At 37.4% G+C, this 18,329-nt stretch overlaps 2 protein-coding genes and 1 non-coding gene across 3 annotated transcripts; all 3 read right to left on the bottom strand.

The window, feature by feature from the left end:
- Window positions 1–168: 168 nt before the first annotated feature.
- Window positions 169–841, bottom strand: LOC125203576 (uncharacterized). The gene has a single exon (XM_048101956.2). The coding sequence runs from the start codon at window positions 787–789 to the stop codon at window positions 220–222; it is 570 nt and encodes a 189-aa protein (XP_047957913.1). The 5' UTR covers window positions 790–841; the 3' UTR covers window positions 169–219.
- An 8,296-nt stretch (window positions 842–9,137) lies between these two features.
- LOC148923245 (small nucleolar RNA Z247) lies at window positions 9,138–9,273 on the bottom strand. Its single transcript, XR_016133097.1, has one exon. It is a non-coding gene; the product is annotated as a small nucleolar RNA Z247 (small nucleolar RNA).
- A 5,308-nt stretch (window positions 9,274–14,581) lies between these two features.
- On the bottom strand, window positions 14,582–15,396 carry LOC125208104 (protein SODIUM POTASSIUM ROOT DEFECTIVE 3-like). Its single transcript, XM_048107661.2, has 2 exons — window positions 14,902–15,396; window positions 14,582–14,834 (listed from the first exon to the last, which is right to left on the bottom strand). Exons 1-2 carry the CDS (start codon window positions 15,317–15,319, stop codon window positions 14,653–14,655), a joined length of 600 nt encoding a protein of 199 aa, XP_047963618.1. The 5' UTR covers window positions 15,320–15,396; the 3' UTR covers window positions 14,582–14,652.
- Between the last annotated feature and the right edge of the window lie 2,933 nt (window positions 15,397–18,329).

The following is an 18,329-nucleotide window of genomic DNA, read 5'->3' as shown; positions in this document are numbered from 1 at the left end:
TAATCTTAATAGAGCGTCCGTCCCACAGTAAAAGTCATATTTCATTTTTTAAGTAAGTAGACCTCACATTCAACTAATATTCTATTAATATTTTATTATAAAACTAATATTAATGTTCACATTTTATTATAAAACTAACCCATAATCCACTAACTTATTTTCTTTACATTTCTTAAAATCGACGGAGGTAGTATTTATTATTAAAAAAAGAGAAGAAGATCAAGGGGCTGGACTAAGCTGGTTGAAAATCTGGAGATAAGTAAGATACAAAACCCTATCCTTGGCGCCCGTTCTATGCTGCTTGGTATGCTTGCAGAAATACTTCAACTCAGATAGCTTGCAGCACCCCACCATCTGTCCCAAAAACAGGAACAACCAATTAATCTCCCTCTTCTTCTCCGACGCCGCCGGCTTCGCGCAATTCCGCTGCCCGCAAAACCTGCAGTCCGGCAGCGTGGGGCTACTCCACACCGCCGGCGCGCGGTGGCGCATTTCATGGCTGTGCATCGTGATGTATTCCGCCACCTCACTGAATTTGGCTGCCAGATCGTACTCCACCTCGAACGTCTTGTCGCATCGCTTGCACTTCACGCTGCCCGTGATGGTGGCGATGCCGCTAGCCTGCAGGTGCTCTATGCTGTACACTGTGGCGCGACGGTCGGTCGCCCACGGAAAAGGCGGTCGGATCGCCTCCTTGCCCGGGTTAGCGGGAGTTGTTGAGAGGGAGAGGATGAGCATGTCTGATTCGTCGGTGTCCGCGTCGCCGGGATTCAGATTTGGAATAGTCATTGGTGGAAGACAAGCCAGAGAAAATGGCTTGAAAAAAGATGTTCAAACTGTTTAAATTAATGGAATTCATCGATTTTCAGTTATTTGTTATGTAGAAAAATCAGCCCCGTATATCTCATTAATTTGTTTGTATAGGAAATATGTTGCTAACTAATTACCAATCTCAAATTGAGATCAATTTTCAACCATTAGATTAGAACATCTTGTGATTAATATAATGCCAAGTGTAATATATTTTAAATTTAAATAATTATTAATTAAATTAAAAGGGTATTAATGTCAAATCCTATATGTAGTAATTATAACTAACTACTTTCTCTCTCCTCAAAATCATCTCAAATCTTTAAATTTACGCAACTCTCTCAATTTAAATTATTTTTTCGCAAAAAATATATCAAATTAAAGATAATTTAATAAGGATTCCAACGAGATCTCAATTGCATATGTTCCGACGACGTTCGGATGATGAAATTTGATATTTTTTATTTTAGTTTTCGTAAATGTTGATACCCAAATTTTTATCAACAAATACATCAAAAAATCTCAATAAAACCATATAAAAATCTCAATAAATACGTGTTGATATTTTCTTGTACTAATGTTGATATTCTTATATCATATTGTTGATATTTGTAATACACAATGTTGATATAAAAAAACACCCACGAAAATTATCATATGATAACATAATGACGATATTACCCTTTTGTTGATATTTTGTCTACTATTTATTGAGATTTGTGAGCTTTATTCTCATCCACTCATTTTAAAATCCAAGGGTGAAGATTTAATCTTGATTTTGGATTAGGGTGCTATAAGCATTAGAATAAGACCCTATTAAAGCAATATTTTCTTTTCTGTCATTTACTCTATGTCCGCCGATAATAAATTTACTTTGACTTGATTTTATAATAAAAAATGTTCAATTAAAAGAAAATAAACTTGATTATAGAAGAAATATGTAGATATTATATGATAAAATATCTATTAATTTAGATATTATAGAGTGGAATTCTATAAAATTATACAGTAGAATATCTAAATACTTTTAGTAGAATTATGTAGTAGAATATGATAAGAGTATAATTTTATCAGAATTTTCTATGTACCTATAGATTTCTCTAGATATAAATATTATCTAATAAAACATATAGATTTTAATTATGAGGAATATAGAAATTATAAAATATAAAAAATTGAATAGAAACTTCTAAAATATGTGAGAAGTATTTATATATATACATATGCGCAGTGATAAAATGCGAACTCGTACAAACTCCAAACTCCCAAACACAGTTATTTTCAAAATTTTGATGTAACACAACGCCAACTATTGATACTGTGTTGATTTTTTTTGTTGCTGTTATTTTGCCACCTGTTGACATTTTCTAACAGTTCAAATCATAGTTTGAATTATTATTTAGAATTTGTATTTGATTACAGTGTATTTTAATATTGAGAACAAACACACCAAATAGAAGTATTTGTATGCACAACCTGGGAAACAAACTTATGCACAAAAATATAGCATCAAAATATTGAAAACAACTATGTTCACTATTATAATGAAGCATGCTGTGATTCAAGAGAAAATCTTGCTTTTGACTAATGAAAATAGCTAATAAAGCCTTGGCTACTATATCTGCATGCACAACCTAGGAAGCAAACTTATGCACAAAAATATAGCATCAAAATATTAACAACAACGATGTTCACTAATTATAACAAAGCATGCTGTGATTTAGGAGAAGATCTTGCTTTTGACTATTGAAATAGCTAAGAAAGCCTTGACTACTATATTTATTATTTGTTGGCACTGGTTGTGTATTGAAATCCTTTTTACTATATATTTATCGTAAAACCTTCCTTTAACCATTGAAGATGCAGATTCACACGTTATCTCTTATCTTCATCTATGTAGTAATCTAAATATTCTCTCTCCGTTTAATTTGGTTGTTCACTGTTTGGCCACTTGAAATTTGGAATTCTCATATGTTAAAAGTTATTACTGAATCTACCGGTGATCTCGCAAGTAACAATATAATTGTGTGCAACTATATTACGAGAATAGAGATCACAATGGTTCATTGCAATACGGAGTTAGCGTCATAACATCAATTATAATTGTTGATTTAAAATAAAGATCTCATTCCAATTTCAGTAGGCTATTAAAAAGTAAAGCTGGTCATATGAAATTTCTTATAATGGCCTTTTTTGCTCATCAGATGACGTCACAAACCTTGATTACATGCATTGGAACAAAAGGGAGATATTTGCTATCTTTGAACAGAGTCCGAGTCTACCGAATGATTGGGATGTAAAAAGATAATCGGTTAATACTCTCTCCGTCTCTAATAATTCGTTACCATTTGACTTGGCACGAGTTTTAGAAAATGTAATAGAAAGTGAGTTGAAAAGGTTAGTGGCATGTGGGTCCTATTTTTATATATTGATTTTATAATAAAATGTGAGTGAGAATGAGTTAGTGGAATATGTGGTCTAGTACTAAAAATAATAAAAATGAAAGATAATAAATTGTTAGGAACGGACCTAAATGAAAATAAGTTATAAATTTTTAGGGGCGGAAGCAGTATTAGCATATTATAGCTACACATTAAAACTACCCGAATAAAGATTACATAATACCCAAATTTGTATATATAAAATATGGGTTTTTCACTATAGGACTAACTTCAAACAACACCTCTAGAGCATCCGTAATGGGATGGTCGTCCTAATTAGCCTCGCCCATAGTCCGTCCATTGCGGGCACCCGGATTATAGTTTTCTAATTTTTTTAATTATTTTTTTGTTGTTTTTGTCCTATTTTCCACTCTATAAATACATCACATTTTATCTTCATTTCTCACGCTTTCCAATCTCTTTTCCCAATTCTCTTCTCATCAAAAAATTTGGTCACTTAACCGTTGAAATTATAATTTCTTTTAGTATTTCACGTTGTACTTTTCGGCTTTTTAACAAAACGAAGATTTTCATATTGTGATCTTAAATTTATGTATATTTCGTTATTTTAATATATTCAAAAATAAAAAAATTAAAATAAATATAAAATGGTTATTAAAAGATAGGGCGCGTTATAGGGCGAGCTATAGTCCGCCCATTGCAGGTGAAGGTAGGACTTTAAAATGCTGACGTGGAGGACTCTAAATTGGTATATGGCGGGATATAGTCCACCTTATTGTGGATGCTCTTATACAATAGATGGGATGAGCTAAACGTCGATTTTCTGCTACTCCATATAACGCACTTTATTACAAATTAATTTCAATCCGGCAAAAAAAAGAGACTAGCATATAATAGTATATGTTGAATATTGGACCACATTGAACATTTGGCTAAATTATTTGTGAAGCCCGCTGAGTTTTAGTCCTGGCCAAAACCATAAATCAACCCATTTACACGTTCCACTTACCTGATGCTGCCGATGGCTGCCACCTAGCATTCCGCGAGGATCCTGAGTGTGAGCCGTCCGATTGAAGGTGTGTTTGTTCTGAGTGAGATAATTTATCCTCTCTCTATGCGTGCTCTTTCTCTCTCTCTCTCTCATTCATCTAAGCGGTGTTCCTCATTCTCTCTAGAAACTCCACTCTCGCTATCTCTCTTTCTCCAACATTTTATTCGGTTTGATGAGCATTTGACTGGTGTTTTGCCTAACAGAAGCATCTCCTTCGGTTGCTTTGTGAATTCCAGCGCTTGATCTAACCACAAGGTTAGATCTGCTAAAGCTGGAGCGGGGTTGGCTCGGTGTTCTTGTGAGATCTGAGATTCCGTCGTGTTCTTGAGTGTTTCTAAGGTGGTTCTAAGATTGTGTGATGATTTGCGTGTGATGCACTTTTTATTAGCACTAAAAATACCTGCAAGTATACATGGTAGATGGTGTCTTCTCTTCGGCGACATTGAAGGCGGGAGAGGGAGGATTGGTTCGTGGTGCTGATGGAGGGCTACTGCTGGCCTTCTGTTCTCCAGTGGATGCATCGTCAAGCTTTGAGGCGGAGCTTATGGCTCTTATTCGAGGCTTGGAGATGGCCATGGAGTTTTCTACACATATCTGGATAGAGCTTGACTCAACGGCTCTGGTTTCATTACTGTTATCTGGACAACCTGGTTCTGCAGATTTTAGGCATCATATGGCTTTGATACGTAGAATGACTTCTTAGTGGCAGGTTCGATTCTCATACATCTACAGAGAAGGAAATCGTGCTGCCGATTTCCTTGCAGGTAGGGGGTTCAGACCCCTACTATGACATATTGAAAGATAAGCTGTAAACATTCATTGAGAGAAAGAAGGCAAAATATGATCTAAATTTTTATTTTGATTTTCAATAATGAAGGAGTATTACAAGTCTCATATTTATAGCTAGAATTGCTAGATTAAAGGGACCAAAACCTAGCTGTCAAAATCAATTAAGATCGTCCAATGGAAAAGGTATATGGTAACAAATTAACTCAACATGGTAACAAATAATCTCAGTGAGATTGGTGCTCATCATATTTTCCAACGTCAATATTGCAGAATCATGACAGCTTGCTACTCTTTGGCTACTTCTTGATCAGAGTTTTAGTTTTCTTCAATGGCGGCATTGCTCGACATAGGAGCACTGCTAACACTCCCCCGCAATTCGATCGCGGATGTAGAACAGACCCCAAGTCTGTTGCGAAGCCGGGAGAAGAATTGGAACGATAGAGGTTTTGTGAAAATGTCGGCAATTTGATCAATGGATGGAACATGTCGAAGATCAACAGCACCAACTGCAACTTTGTCCCGAACAAAGTGAATATCAAGCTCAATATGCTTAGTCCGAGCATGAAGAACAGGATTTGATGCGAGGGAAATGGCACTGAGATTGTCAACCCAAACAATAGGAGGAGCAGGAAGCTTAATCCTGAGTTCATGTAGAAGAGAACTCAACCAGGTTACTTCAGAAACTACTTGGGCCAAACTACGGTATTCAGCTTCGGTGCTTGAGCGGGAAACGACAGATTGCTTCTTCGAGCACCAAGAAATGAGACTCTTCCCAAAATAGACGCAGTAACCAGAAACCGAGCGTCGATCATCAAGATTAGTTGCCCAATCTGAATCACAAAAGGCAGTAAGCTCCAAGGCAGATTTACGAATATGGAGTCCAAGATCAATGGTGCCTGCAAGGTATCTCAAGATACATTTCACCGCCTTCCAATGATTATCTAGAGGACAAGCCATATATTGGCTTACTTTATTGACAGCGAAGCTGATCTCTGGTCGTGTGATGGTAGCATATTGCAAGCTTCCGACAGCGTTGCGATAGAGTTTGCCATCAACCAAAGGACTGCCATCAGCTTTACTGAGTTGAGAGCTGGAAATTATGGGGGTAGCAACACCTTTAGCATCCTGCATTTGAGACTTGACTAGAATATCTTTTATATATGCAGACTGACTAAGAAGCAAACCATCAGCAGTTTTAGAGACCTCAATGCCCAGAAAATGTGAAACTTCACCAAGATTCTTGAGAGAAAAATGAGAGTTGAGGTCGGAGATGACTTTCTGAACTGCAGTGGCATCATTACCAGTAATGAGCATGTCATCGACATAAATCAATAGGTAGAGAACTTCCTTGCCACGGATTCTGTAGAACAAAGAAGTATCAGCTCATGATTGAGAAAACCCAAACCCGAGAAGGACTTTCTGCACAGCAAGAAATCACGACCGAGAGGCTTGCTTGAGACCGTATATAGACTTGTTCAGTTTACAAAACATACCAGGAGGGCCCTTTTCAAAGCCAGGAGGTTGGCGCATGTAAATGTCTTCATGTAGATCACTGTGTAGAAAAGCATTGTTCACATCCAAGTGAACAACAGACCATCCGAAAGATACAGCCAAAGTGAGAATCACACGAATAGTATTGGGCTTTACCACAGGACTAAAAGTCTCATGGTAATCAAACCCGGCTTCTTGTGAAAAACCTTGGGCGACGAGACGAGCTTTGTGTTGAGCAATCTCGCCACTTGAATCCTTCTTAATTCGGAATACCCATGTGCAACCTATCAAGTTCTTTCCCGGAGGTAGAAAAGTAAGAATCCAAGTCTTGTTGCGTAAAAGAGCAAGATACTCGGCATTCATTGCCAGCCTCCAACATTTAATAGCCAGTGCAACAATGACCGATTTCGGAATGGTGAGAGATGGATCATTGCTGCAAGAAATAGTGAGAGCACGAGGCTTAAATATGCCTACCTTACTTCTCGTCGTCATATGGTGAGTGGAAACAGTAGGAGGAGATGGCAGGCTAGGAGAAGATGATGATGAGGATTTAGAAGAAGTAGAGTGAGTAGATTGAGGGGAAGGAACGGTAGTTAGAGGGATAGGAGAATGCACCTCAATAGCCTGAGAAGGAGAGCTGGTACCACTCGAGCTTGATGGAGTTGGAGGATTTAAAGGAGTGGGAAGATCCAAAGAAGAGGGAGGGTCTGAAGGGGTGGGAAATGTAGAATAGGTAGGAGGAGGAGGATCAACATAGATTGGACTGAGAACATGAGAAGGATTATTCATGGGATATTCACGGAAAGGGAAAATAGACTCATCAAAAAGAATGTCGTGAGTGATGACAACTTTTCCAGAGGACAAGAGGGCTTTGTATCCTTTGTGGGAAAGACTATAACCAAGGAAAGTTGCTGATTCTGAACGAGGTTGAAGTTTGTGCTTAGTATATGGTCTGAGATGTGGATAACATAGACACCCAAAGACTCTAAGATCATGATAAGAAGGTTTAGTGTGCAAAAGCTTTTCAAAAGGAGAGAGATGTTGGATGGTGTTGGAAGGCAAGCGATTAATTATATAAACAGAGGTTGCAAAAGCATCATCCCAGAAATTGGTGGGGAGACTAGCTTTGGCCAAAAGAGCTAAGCCCATCTCAACAATGTGACGGTGCTTACGTTCGGCAAGTCCATTTTGTTGGGGTGTGTATGGACATGATACACGATGGTGAATACCAGAATTTTGGAGAAAGGTAGTTAGGCTTCTATACTCTCCTCCCCAATCAGTTTGTAAGGATTTGATTTTGTGATCTAACTGATTTTCGACCATGTTTTTAAAGTTAATGAAGACATCATGGACTTCACTTTTGGCTTTTAAAAAATAGATCCAAGTGAATCGACTATATTGATCCACAAAACTAACATAATATAAAAAGCCATTACGGGAAGCGATGGGAGCAGGTCCCCACAAATCACTGTGAATGAGCATGAGAGGTTTAGTACAATAAGAAGAGGATGGAGAATAAGGAAGTCGGTGACTTTTAGCAACACAACAAGGATGACACAATATGCTCTTTTTTATTGAAGTAAAAGGAACATTAGAACTGTGTAAGATCTTTTCTACGGTAGGAAAAGCACAATAGCCTAATCTCTTATGCCAAAGGTCTATGCTAACAGAAGTAGTATTGCCAACAGGCACTTTAGGGAAAGCTGGAGTTGAAGTGCGCAGAGACACGAGGTATGCTGAAGGAAAGGAGCTGCTTTGATTGAAATTTGAAGGAGAACTCAAGGACTTGTGAAGAGTGAATTTGTATAACCCTTGATCAAGTATGCCCTTGAGGAGGGTTGCCTTGGAAACCTGATCCTTCACATAGCACACATCAGGATGGAATTCAAAAAAGACCTTATTATCTTTAGAGAAGTTTGAAACACTAAGAAGATTTTTGGTGATTTGAGGGACAAGAAGTAGATTCTTAAGTGAGAAGGATCTAGAGTTAGATGATGAAGGATGATGCATAATAGAGTTGCCAATATGAGAAATTTTTATGCCTGCACCATTTCCAAGATAGAGAGCTTTACCTCCTTGATATTCAGAAGCAGAATTGAGGTTGGATATGTCATTGGAGACATGGTGTGAAGCCCCGGAGTCTGGATACCAAGTGGAAGTCGAAGAAGACATGCTGTCAAAGTTGTACTCGGATGGAGTGTGATAAGAAGAATGGGCTTGAGGATTCTGGTATGGCCTGATATGAGCCATGTGAGCCACTGGATTCTGATTAGCATAGTGTGGACCGCGAGTGGGAGTTTAAGATCTCACAGAAGCACTTTGAGGAGAAAAATTGTGTTCAAAATGGTTCCAGCACCTGTCGGCCGTGTGGCCTGGCTTTTGACATAATTGACAGATCAAACGATTGCCTCCAAACCTGCCTCGGCCACCTCTGCCTCCCCTAAATCCACTTCTTCCTCGTTCACCTCTAGCATAAGTATGTCCACTTCCTCTTGGTTGATCTCTTGGTTGCCCACCAGAGTGTAGGAGATTAGTTGTGGGTTGAGATCCATCACTGTTGAATGTAGTACTAGATTTCGAATTTTCAAGCCTTGACTCGAAGCTAAGAAGTAGAGCTCCAACATCAGCTACAGAACATACATCAGGTTTGGATGTAATCGCCACCACAACAGGATCATACTCCGAACCTAGACCTCCAAGAATGTGAAGAATGTGGTCCTCTTCAGGGATTTTACATCCTGCAGATCCGAGTAAGTCACAACATATCTTTACCTTGCTCAAGTACACACTCATCGGCAATGCATCTTTCTTCATAGTCTGTAATTGTAGCTTGTATTGCATTATTTTAGCTTTGGATTGGCTGCCAAAGCTAGTCTCTATGGCCTTCCATACCTCTTGACTGGAGTTTAGGCCAACAACTAGTACCATAGTGCTCTCTGAAAGAGACGATTGAATCCACGCAGATAACAACTGATCTTGGCGATGCCAAGTAACAAACTTAGGGTTGAGCGTGCTTTGCGAGGAACCTTCAACTTGAATCATTTTAGGAGGAACTACATAATCTCCCGTGAGAAATCCCTCAAGCCCGTAGCCTCTAACTGTGGCTAAAATCTGTTGCTTCCATGACAGATAATTTACATCTGAAAGTTTGGATGATATAGAGTGATTATGAAGGAAAATAGGTGAAGTAGGAGTGGTATTTGATATATCATTGTTGTCTGCCATTGCCAAGCAAAAAAGATACAGGGGAGAAAAAGAAAGGAGAGGTAACAAAGGCTAGGTTTGGAACCTAGCGCTCTGATACCATGAAAGATAAGCTGTAAACATTCATTGAGAGAAAGAAGGCAAAATATGATCTGAATTTTTATTTTGATTTTCAATAATGAAGGAGTATTACAAGTCTCATATTTATAGCTAGAATTGCTAGGTTAAAGGGACCAAAACCTAGCTGTCAAAATCAATTAAGATCGTCCAATGGAAAAGGAATATGGTAACAAATTAACTCAACATGGTAACAAATAATCTCAGCGAGATTGGTGCTCATCATATTTTCCAACGTCAATATTGCAGAATCATGAAAGCTTGCTACTCTTTGGCTACTTCTTGATCAGAGTTTTAGTTTTCTTCAATGGCGGCATTGCTCAACATAGGAGCACTGCTAACACATATTATGATTCAGTTTCTGCGCCTCGATACTTGAAGGCGCTGGTTAGGATTGACCAACTGGGATATCCTAACTTTCGTTTCCGACGCAGAGATGTGGATTGACTGTGACTATATAGTTGTTCTCTTTATTTTAGTTTTTCCTTTTTTTCATATGGTCCCTAGTTTAGTTTTGATAGCATGGAGTATCTAAACTTGTGGGAACTTCAGTTTGTTTTCTCATGTTCTGGTTTTGGATACTAGTCACTTTTGGGCTAGGATCATGTTTTGGAACGTTATATTTCGATTTTATTCACGGGTTGGGGGTCTATCTAAACCCCCCGCCCACTATGGGTGCTTTTGATTAAAAAAAAGTATACATGGTAGATCTAGTATAGCTAAAGGTCAGTACCGTGATATCGAACACGGGAAATATAATTGCAACTGGCTATAATATATTAAGTGTCAAATACTATCTAGAGAAACGGTGAAGTTTTGCGTTTAAATGAATAAAGCAAGTAATTTAGGCAAGTAAACAACTAATTGCAATTAAATCACAAAATTAAAGTATGAGAGATAAGAAAATTCTAGGGATGTGCATTCGCAGTTATGGTTATACAAATTTCAACTACAATACCCTAGCACAGTTTATACTTCGATAGAACGAGTCACATAAGTTTTGCCCATGCGGCACAAGCGTAGATTACTAACACTAGGGTTGTCAATCCTAGATCAATAACTCCTAAAAGCTCCCAAGACCCTTGAAAAATCATCACTCTCAATTAACAGTGTCGTTTTAAGGGAAGATAATTGTAGTGTCTACAAAGTGTACCTAACTCGCCAACCTCCTGATGAGTCTCGTTCTAGGCCTTGGTTACTGATCAGTATAACGTGCTTTATTGGATAATATCTGCAAAATAGTTGCTAAAGTGTGCAGGTTGAGGTACTAAATCAGGAGGAAAGGATCAGAAGGAATTGGCGTGAAAAAACAGCAAAAAGTGTGCAACTGGCCAGTATGAGCAGAAAAAGTGCAAACTGACAATTATAGGCAGAAAAGGTGCAAACTAGCCAGGATGGATGCTACGGAACTGGACACGAGAAGGAAGGACTTGCTTGGAACAATCAACTACTAAAGAGGGGCAAAATTATCATTTCGCAGGAAGAGGCAGCCCTAGAAATTAGGGCAAGCCAATCTATAAATAGGAGCTGGACATAAGGAGACTTATCACTTTATCATCACTTTGAAATCACTTACAACTCATTTTTTTGGGAGAATAGCTCCATTAGCTCTAAGTTCCACTCTCTAAATCCAGCAGCCTGCCATGAAGATTCCGGCCACCAGCCGGCGGGGAGTCATCATGCCTGATTCATTCCAGCCGCCGTAGTCTAGTTCCAGTTTCAGAAGAGGCCATCAGCCATTTACATGCTTTCTTTTAATGCTTTCTTAGTTTAAGAACTTGTTTTACTTGCATTTGTCTCGAATTTCAATAGTTAATCTGTTTGAAGCATCTTTTGGTTTGAATGTTTGAATGAACTTAAGTTTTTATGGTTTTATTCGAGTTTTAGCTTTGTTTTTGCTTTAAATCTCTCTAGTTAGCTAGATCTGATAGTTTTATGTTGATTTCTGTTGCTTAAGTGCTTGAATCTGCCTAGCTCAGTTAGATCTAATCTTTCCTTAAGTGTTTACAAGTTTTAATCGGTTTAAATCTCCAAAAAATGCATGGAATTCGGTTCTACTCGTTTCTGTCACCCTGTCCTGTTGACCAGTATGCGTAATCTCAGTTTTTCTTGCTTTCGTTCTTGATTTCAAGTCAAATATTGCATTTACGAATTTTTGAGCTTGAGCATTTATCAATGGAGTTTGTTAGATCCTGTTAGTTTAGCTTGGTGAAGAAGAAAATGTCAAAATCAAAGATATTTTGCTTTTGTTACTTTTTGCTTTTGTACTTGCACTTTTTTCAGTTTTTCTGCAAACCCAGCAGCCAGTCTGCCAGCATGTCCTTTGTTTCCCTTTACCTTTTGTCTAGCCATTTTTAGTAAGTTTCGTCTAGTAGCTTCTCATATGCATAACTAGGTGTCCAACTTTCACATTCACGTACACATCCAGTAGCATTAAGCATTTAGTTACCTACTGGTCAGTATAGGTAGAGTCTCATTTTAATTTTACGCTTAGGTAGAACTCAACCCAAAAAGCGTGGTATCTAGCCAACCACTCTCAGAATGTCTTTGCAATTGCACTTCTCCTACATCCATCTCTGTGGGATCGACCCTTACTCCACTATACTAATCAGTAGAAGTGGGTTGAGGTATTTTTGTTGACAGAGGTTTTAGGCACAGACCCAACGACACAGCTAGGTCTAGGTACCCTCCTGGCCAGTTGACACGCACACACAAGAGTCGCCGCCCCATAAAAACCTTGTCCGTCACCTCCTCTCACGATTATGTAGCAACTAGCAAATTATATTAATTCATCACAGAATATGTCACTCAAACTTGAAGCATTATCCAACAACTCAAGGAAGAAACGAAGTAATAACAAATAGATATTAAATAGCAAAACGGAATTGTATCAACCAATAAAAGTTACTAACACATCCAAAGAATCCTATGAATTTAGTTACACATAATTAAATAAGCTAAAAACATAGATTGAAGTGAAGACAAAATGAACATAAGTGCTAAAGCAAATAAAACCCAAAGGTTGAATCCTTGTAGCTCTTTGATGATCTCTTGCTTCTTTTTCCAACCCCTTGCACAATGAAGAACTCTCAAATTTATGCTATGGAATTAATTGGAAAAAATATGATATAGATGAAGGATTAGGTTGGAGGAGGAGCCATGAAGGCTCCCCTTTTGGGGATATGAATTGGTGAATATTATGAATTAGGTTATGGGGTATATATAGGCTTGAAAGCATTTAAATTTGGTAAAAAGTTTCCTCCAAGCAATATTAAAGATGGAGTTTTCGTGCCCGAAGGAAAAGATTTGGCTTCTCAAGGTAATGTATTTTTTCCTTCTTTAAATTTCCGCCTAAATTGCATTTGACAGCTTTGCGAGACTTTGGTAGAACGGCCATAACTTTCTCCACAGAACTCCGATTGAGATAATCTTGGTACCAACGCGAAGCACTTTCGAAGATGAAGAAAATGACATGTAGAACTTCCTTGTCGGACTTCAGGATCGCCAGAAAATTGATGTTAAATAGAGGCTGTCGTGCGTCGCATTTTCCCAGCGGGCCGCCGCACCTTGGCCAGCGGTCGCTGCGAGTTGATTCGTAGCCTCTGCCTCTCGGATAGCGGTCGCTACACACACCCCAGCGGTCGTTGGTCGTGTTCTTCATTTCAGCACATCTTTCTCTGGAGCGGACCGCTACTGACTCAGAGGTCGTTGGGCCCCAGCGGTCTCTGTATGGGTTGCAGCGGACCGTTGGGCGTCTCGAATGCTCCAGATTTCCAACTTCATTTTTTTGCTGTCATTTTAGGCTCAAATATGCACATTTCTCACAAAACACGTCAAAATATCAAAATAGACAAAATATGTAAAATATGGACATAAATTGTGATTTTGACATTAAAAATTGACCAAATAAAGGCTTAAAACAATGCAAAATCCGAGCGCATCAGCGTGTCGAGTTGGTCGTGGTATGCGGTAATTGCTGAGATCTAGGGCTGACTGGTCTCTAGTGGTCTTGTCCGTTCAGCGGTTCTCCTTTTGTGGCAATCAGTTGAGATATGAGAGGTCCTTGGCCTAGTGCAGTCACTGCTGTGACCTGAGCCATATTCCAAAATCTATGATTTCACTTTTTCCTTTGTTTTCGATCTGATCCCTAATGTATATATTCCCCCACATCCATTAAGAGTTGATCTAACTTTTGTTTTCTTTCATTTTAAATTGTCTTTTTAATAATTCATTCTCACCGGTCACAAGATGTTGTTGGAACTAATTGTTCGAATTTTTTCAACTTTTCTAGAATTTTACCGGTAATATGATTCATATTTGATTAAGGACTAAAAAAGTTATATTTTCAAACATAATTGTTGTATTTAAATTAGTGATACGCTCAGCATATCCCGACCTTAGCTCAATTGGAAGAATGGAGGACTGTAGTATGATACCTAAATCCCTAGGTCACTGGTTATATTCCGTTAGGTCGGAATTTTTCATAGCTTCAAATTATTTTAATAATGATTTCATTTTAATTTTTATCTGTCGACAGAGTTCGGCTTGGCGACAGGGTTATTAATTTTATCATTTCGGAATTTTTACAACCTCTGTTTCACAATTAATTGATTTGAATTTATAGATCTTGGCTAGCTTATCATTGTGAAATTAATCCTATAATATTTGTAAATATGAAGCTGAATATCATACTTAGTAGAGATAGTAAGTGAAGAAATTGAGAAGTAAACTCCAAGAGAGTAATAAATTAAATGTAAAAGATGAAGATGACATGATGGTTGATGAAATTCAAGAGTGAAGAAAAGTCCCTTTGTCTTTAAGCCAAGCGCCTTTGAACTCCGATGCTATGGTGGGAGCCCACAGCTGCGCGTTTTTGACCTTGGATATGCTCGACAGCACCTCCAACGGCGTGATCTTTCCGGCCACCGTCACCTTCTTCGCTGCAAAATCTATGTTGAACGACCTAACCCCTGCACCACAAATAAACATCTTCACCAAAAACACAAACACAAATATAAAATAGACAAAAACACACACCAGCCATTCTAGAAATATGTTTCCTCATTTTCCTCTCGCAGCCTCTGCAGTGCAACGACACCCTTAGCACCACCACCTGATCGGGCGAGGGGGAGGAGGAGGCCAGTTTTGTCTCATCTAATTTGGGCTCGAAATCGGATAGGGTGGTGAGCAGCTCCTTGCCGTTCAGCAAGTACCTAGTAGAGCCGGGCGGGCTGATGAAGTCGGAAGGCTTGGTGCAGCTCCAGCTCTTCCGGCTTGGAGTGGGAGTTGAGGGGGAAATCTTCCGATGAATGGGCGGGAGAGGGGTGGCAGCGCATCTGCGGGAGTCGGTGATGATGGGATTGTATCGGTCGATGGCGGGGCTGCTGCTGCCGCTGAGAACGCTGCTGGATGGTTGTTGTTCCATGATGGCTTGCGATATATCCATTCCTTTCATCTTTAAATCGTAGTGGCTTTGGGAATCCGATTTGTTTCAGAAAAGAGGAATAAAGCGATTGATGGTTTAGAATCAGATTCCTCTCACCTTCTATCCTCACAGCCTAACAACACAACACAACCACCTCTGCTTAAATATTTTGATTCCTACTCAGTTTTTATGCCTTAGATAAAAATAACAGCAACTTGTTCAACAGATTTTAGAAACTAAAAGCCATGTATATGCGTGCGTATATATCGATTGATTCAACAACATTTTCTGCACCTTGACAATATATATTACTTGGAAAAAACAGGATAACGCATGCACACGCATATATGTCTCAGTCTTGCCTTTTCAATCCAATTATCATCATTTACCGCTATGTATTGAAAATAGTACTCGCATGACTAATAATTAAATGAAATTCTTCATGTTGATGAATTATACTGCCTGTATTATTGCCTCGACCCACTCAATGGCCTGCAATCTCCAATTATTTACCCCCTCCATTTTTCTTCAATAAATGTCTCACTTCTCTTTTAGTATTATATTTATAAGTAGATCTTACATTCCACTCAAATTTAATTATATGGAGTAACTAATATATAAAAATAGGTTCCACTTTTCCCTAACTTCTTTTATGCACTTTCCTTTATAAAGTTAAATAATTTTTTCGTGTCGATCAAATATGAGACATTTAATTATGTAAATACATCGAGTGAGTATTTATTACTAATCTACATATACAACATAAATCATGTAAAAAGGCACACCCACTTTCACGATTTGGTAGCAGATCATATTCAATTCGATTTTGGTCCGTCAAATTTGAAGTTACTACAGCTCTACTCCCTTCGTCCCAAGTTATTTGAGTCGTATTTCATTTTGGATTGCCCCAAGTTACTTGAGTCATTTCTTTATTTAGTTAAAAACAAAACATTTAATTAATCTCACCTACTTTATTATTTCTTTTACTTTACCCTCTCTTATTTCTCTTACTTTATTATCTTACTTTATTCTCTCATCTACTTTATTTAACTCACTAAACACAACTTTCTCAAATCTCGTGTCAAAATGAAATGCCTCAAGTAACGTGGGACGGAGGGAGTATTATTTAGTTGGTATTAGGTTTCATTTCTGTTTTTAATGCGTTAAGATTATCTGCTAATGTAGGTTAATTCACCAATGATCTACTCAGCCCAAAATTTTCGTCATTCAATATATGATTTAGGACAATCGCCAAGGTGAAATTTAATCAAAATAAGATAAGAAAGCAACTTGTATTTTATTCAGACTTTTACTAGGTCGCTTAATTTTGACCAAATTGATCAATTGGCAGAAAGAAAGGAATTTGGATTTGAAGTGAAAATATATGGAGCTTTTGTTTACAATTAAAAACGAGTACATTATAAGTTGTAATAATCCCGCGACAAAGTAAATTTTTCCTATATTATACATAGTGCAATAATCCTGATTATGTACAGTATATTAATGCTTTATTGCTATTCCGAAAAATGGAGTATAATTTTTCATCACTTACTAAATAACCAAGCTCGCATAAGCAACCCAGATGGCTGCAATCTTTAATTTATAATTACTTCACTATAAGCTAATTGAACTATTGATTTCAATTAATATTAAAATCATAAATGTATTAAATGTATCATGCTTCGAATAGTACACAAGCGTCATTTTGTTTTTCAATTATAGTAGTATTGTCTAATTGGGCGTCTTTTTGTGGACAAAATAAACAGGGTTGGTTTCTTAAGTAAGGATATACATCCCTCCACCAAAAATAATGACATGAGGTATAATACAACTTTTAATAAAAGTGATTACAATAATATCGGTATAAATTAAATTATACTTCCTTCGTCCAAAAAAATAGTTTTAGGTTTTAATGAGAAATTTGGTATAGTAAGAGAAAAGGAGAAAAAGTAGGTAAAATAAGAGATATATATAAAAAAAATAGGTAAAGTACTTAATAGAGAATTAGAGATATGGAGAAAAAATAGGTAAAGTAAAGAGAATGAGAAAAAATAGGTAAAGTATAAGACAGACTTTCCATTTATAGAAATGCGACTATTTTTTGTGGACATCACAAAATGATAAAATGAGACTATTTTTTGTGGACGGATGAAGTAGTAGTATAATAAATAAATTATTAGTAATGGTTAAAAAATATTGTAAATAAAAAATGAACAAAGAAAGTTATACCATAAATCTTACTGTATTAGTATTATTATAAATGTGAGGGATTATTTCATGAACAGAAAAACAAAAAGTATAAAAAGTGACATAGTGATTTTTTAATGGAGGGAGTAATTGAGTATGAGACGAGAATAAGTTGAAGTTTGTAAGATGCTTTTGGAACATATTCTGTCTAAAAGGATACAATAATGCTGATTTTTTCTTGTTATATTTGGGCATGTACTAAATGTTCAGAAAACAATGGTATCAGATGCCTTTCATCACCATGAACTTTTTTCTCGCTTTGCTGTTGTTTCTTTTATCTGTCTCTCCCTCTCTCTAATTATTGCTTTTGGGCTTCGGGCAAATGGACCGCATGGAAAATTTTATTTTTGAAAAAAAACTTAACTGCAGAGTTTGCAGCCTAATATAATTAAGAATTAATTAGAAGTCAATAATCCATAATTACGATTTATTAATTGTAACCAGTAGTACTCCACTACAGTACTAATACAAATTGAGGTTGGAACGGAACGATATACCGCACTGCAAGGTGTCATACCGTATACCGTTCCAAAAATATCGTTATAAAAAAATATCATACCGTTACTTATCAAACTTTTCGGTAATACCGATGTTTCGGTATCAAATAATTCGAATAATGTTATAGTACCGCTTTTACCCTCATATTGTACCAAGTTTGATGTACCGGTATATTATACCGTTATGCCATACCGTTTCTTATACATATATACCGAAAATTATCATTTAAAAATTAGTATATATCGTGTATATTATGGATTCGACAGGTATTGATATCGGTATATGCATTGGTAAA

Source organism: Salvia hispanica, chromosome 6 (assembly GCF_029641045.1).
Source record: "Salvia hispanica isolate PSC_SH4W2 chromosome 6, Shi_PSC_v1, whole genome shotgun sequence".
In the NCBI taxonomy this organism is placed as follows: Eukaryota; Viridiplantae; Streptophyta; class Magnoliopsida; order Lamiales; family Lamiaceae; genus Salvia; species Salvia hispanica.
This window is presented reverse-complemented; position numbering and strand designations above follow the sequence as displayed.

What these genes read in the sequence shown, in the direction of transcription:
- LOC125203576 (XM_048101956.2), bottom strand. Translation starts at nt 789, where the DNA reads ATGACTATTCCAAATCTGAATCCCGGCGACGCGGACACCGACGAATCA.
- LOC125208104 (XM_048107661.2), bottom strand. Translation starts at nt 15,319, where the DNA reads ATGAAAGGAATGGATATATCGCAAGCCATCATGGAACAACAACCATCC. An exon ending in ACATATTTCTAGAATGGCTG is followed by an intron (nt 14,835 to 14,901) that starts GTGTGTGTTTTT and finishes TTTGTGGTGCAG; the next exon opens with GGGTTAGGTCGTTCAACATA.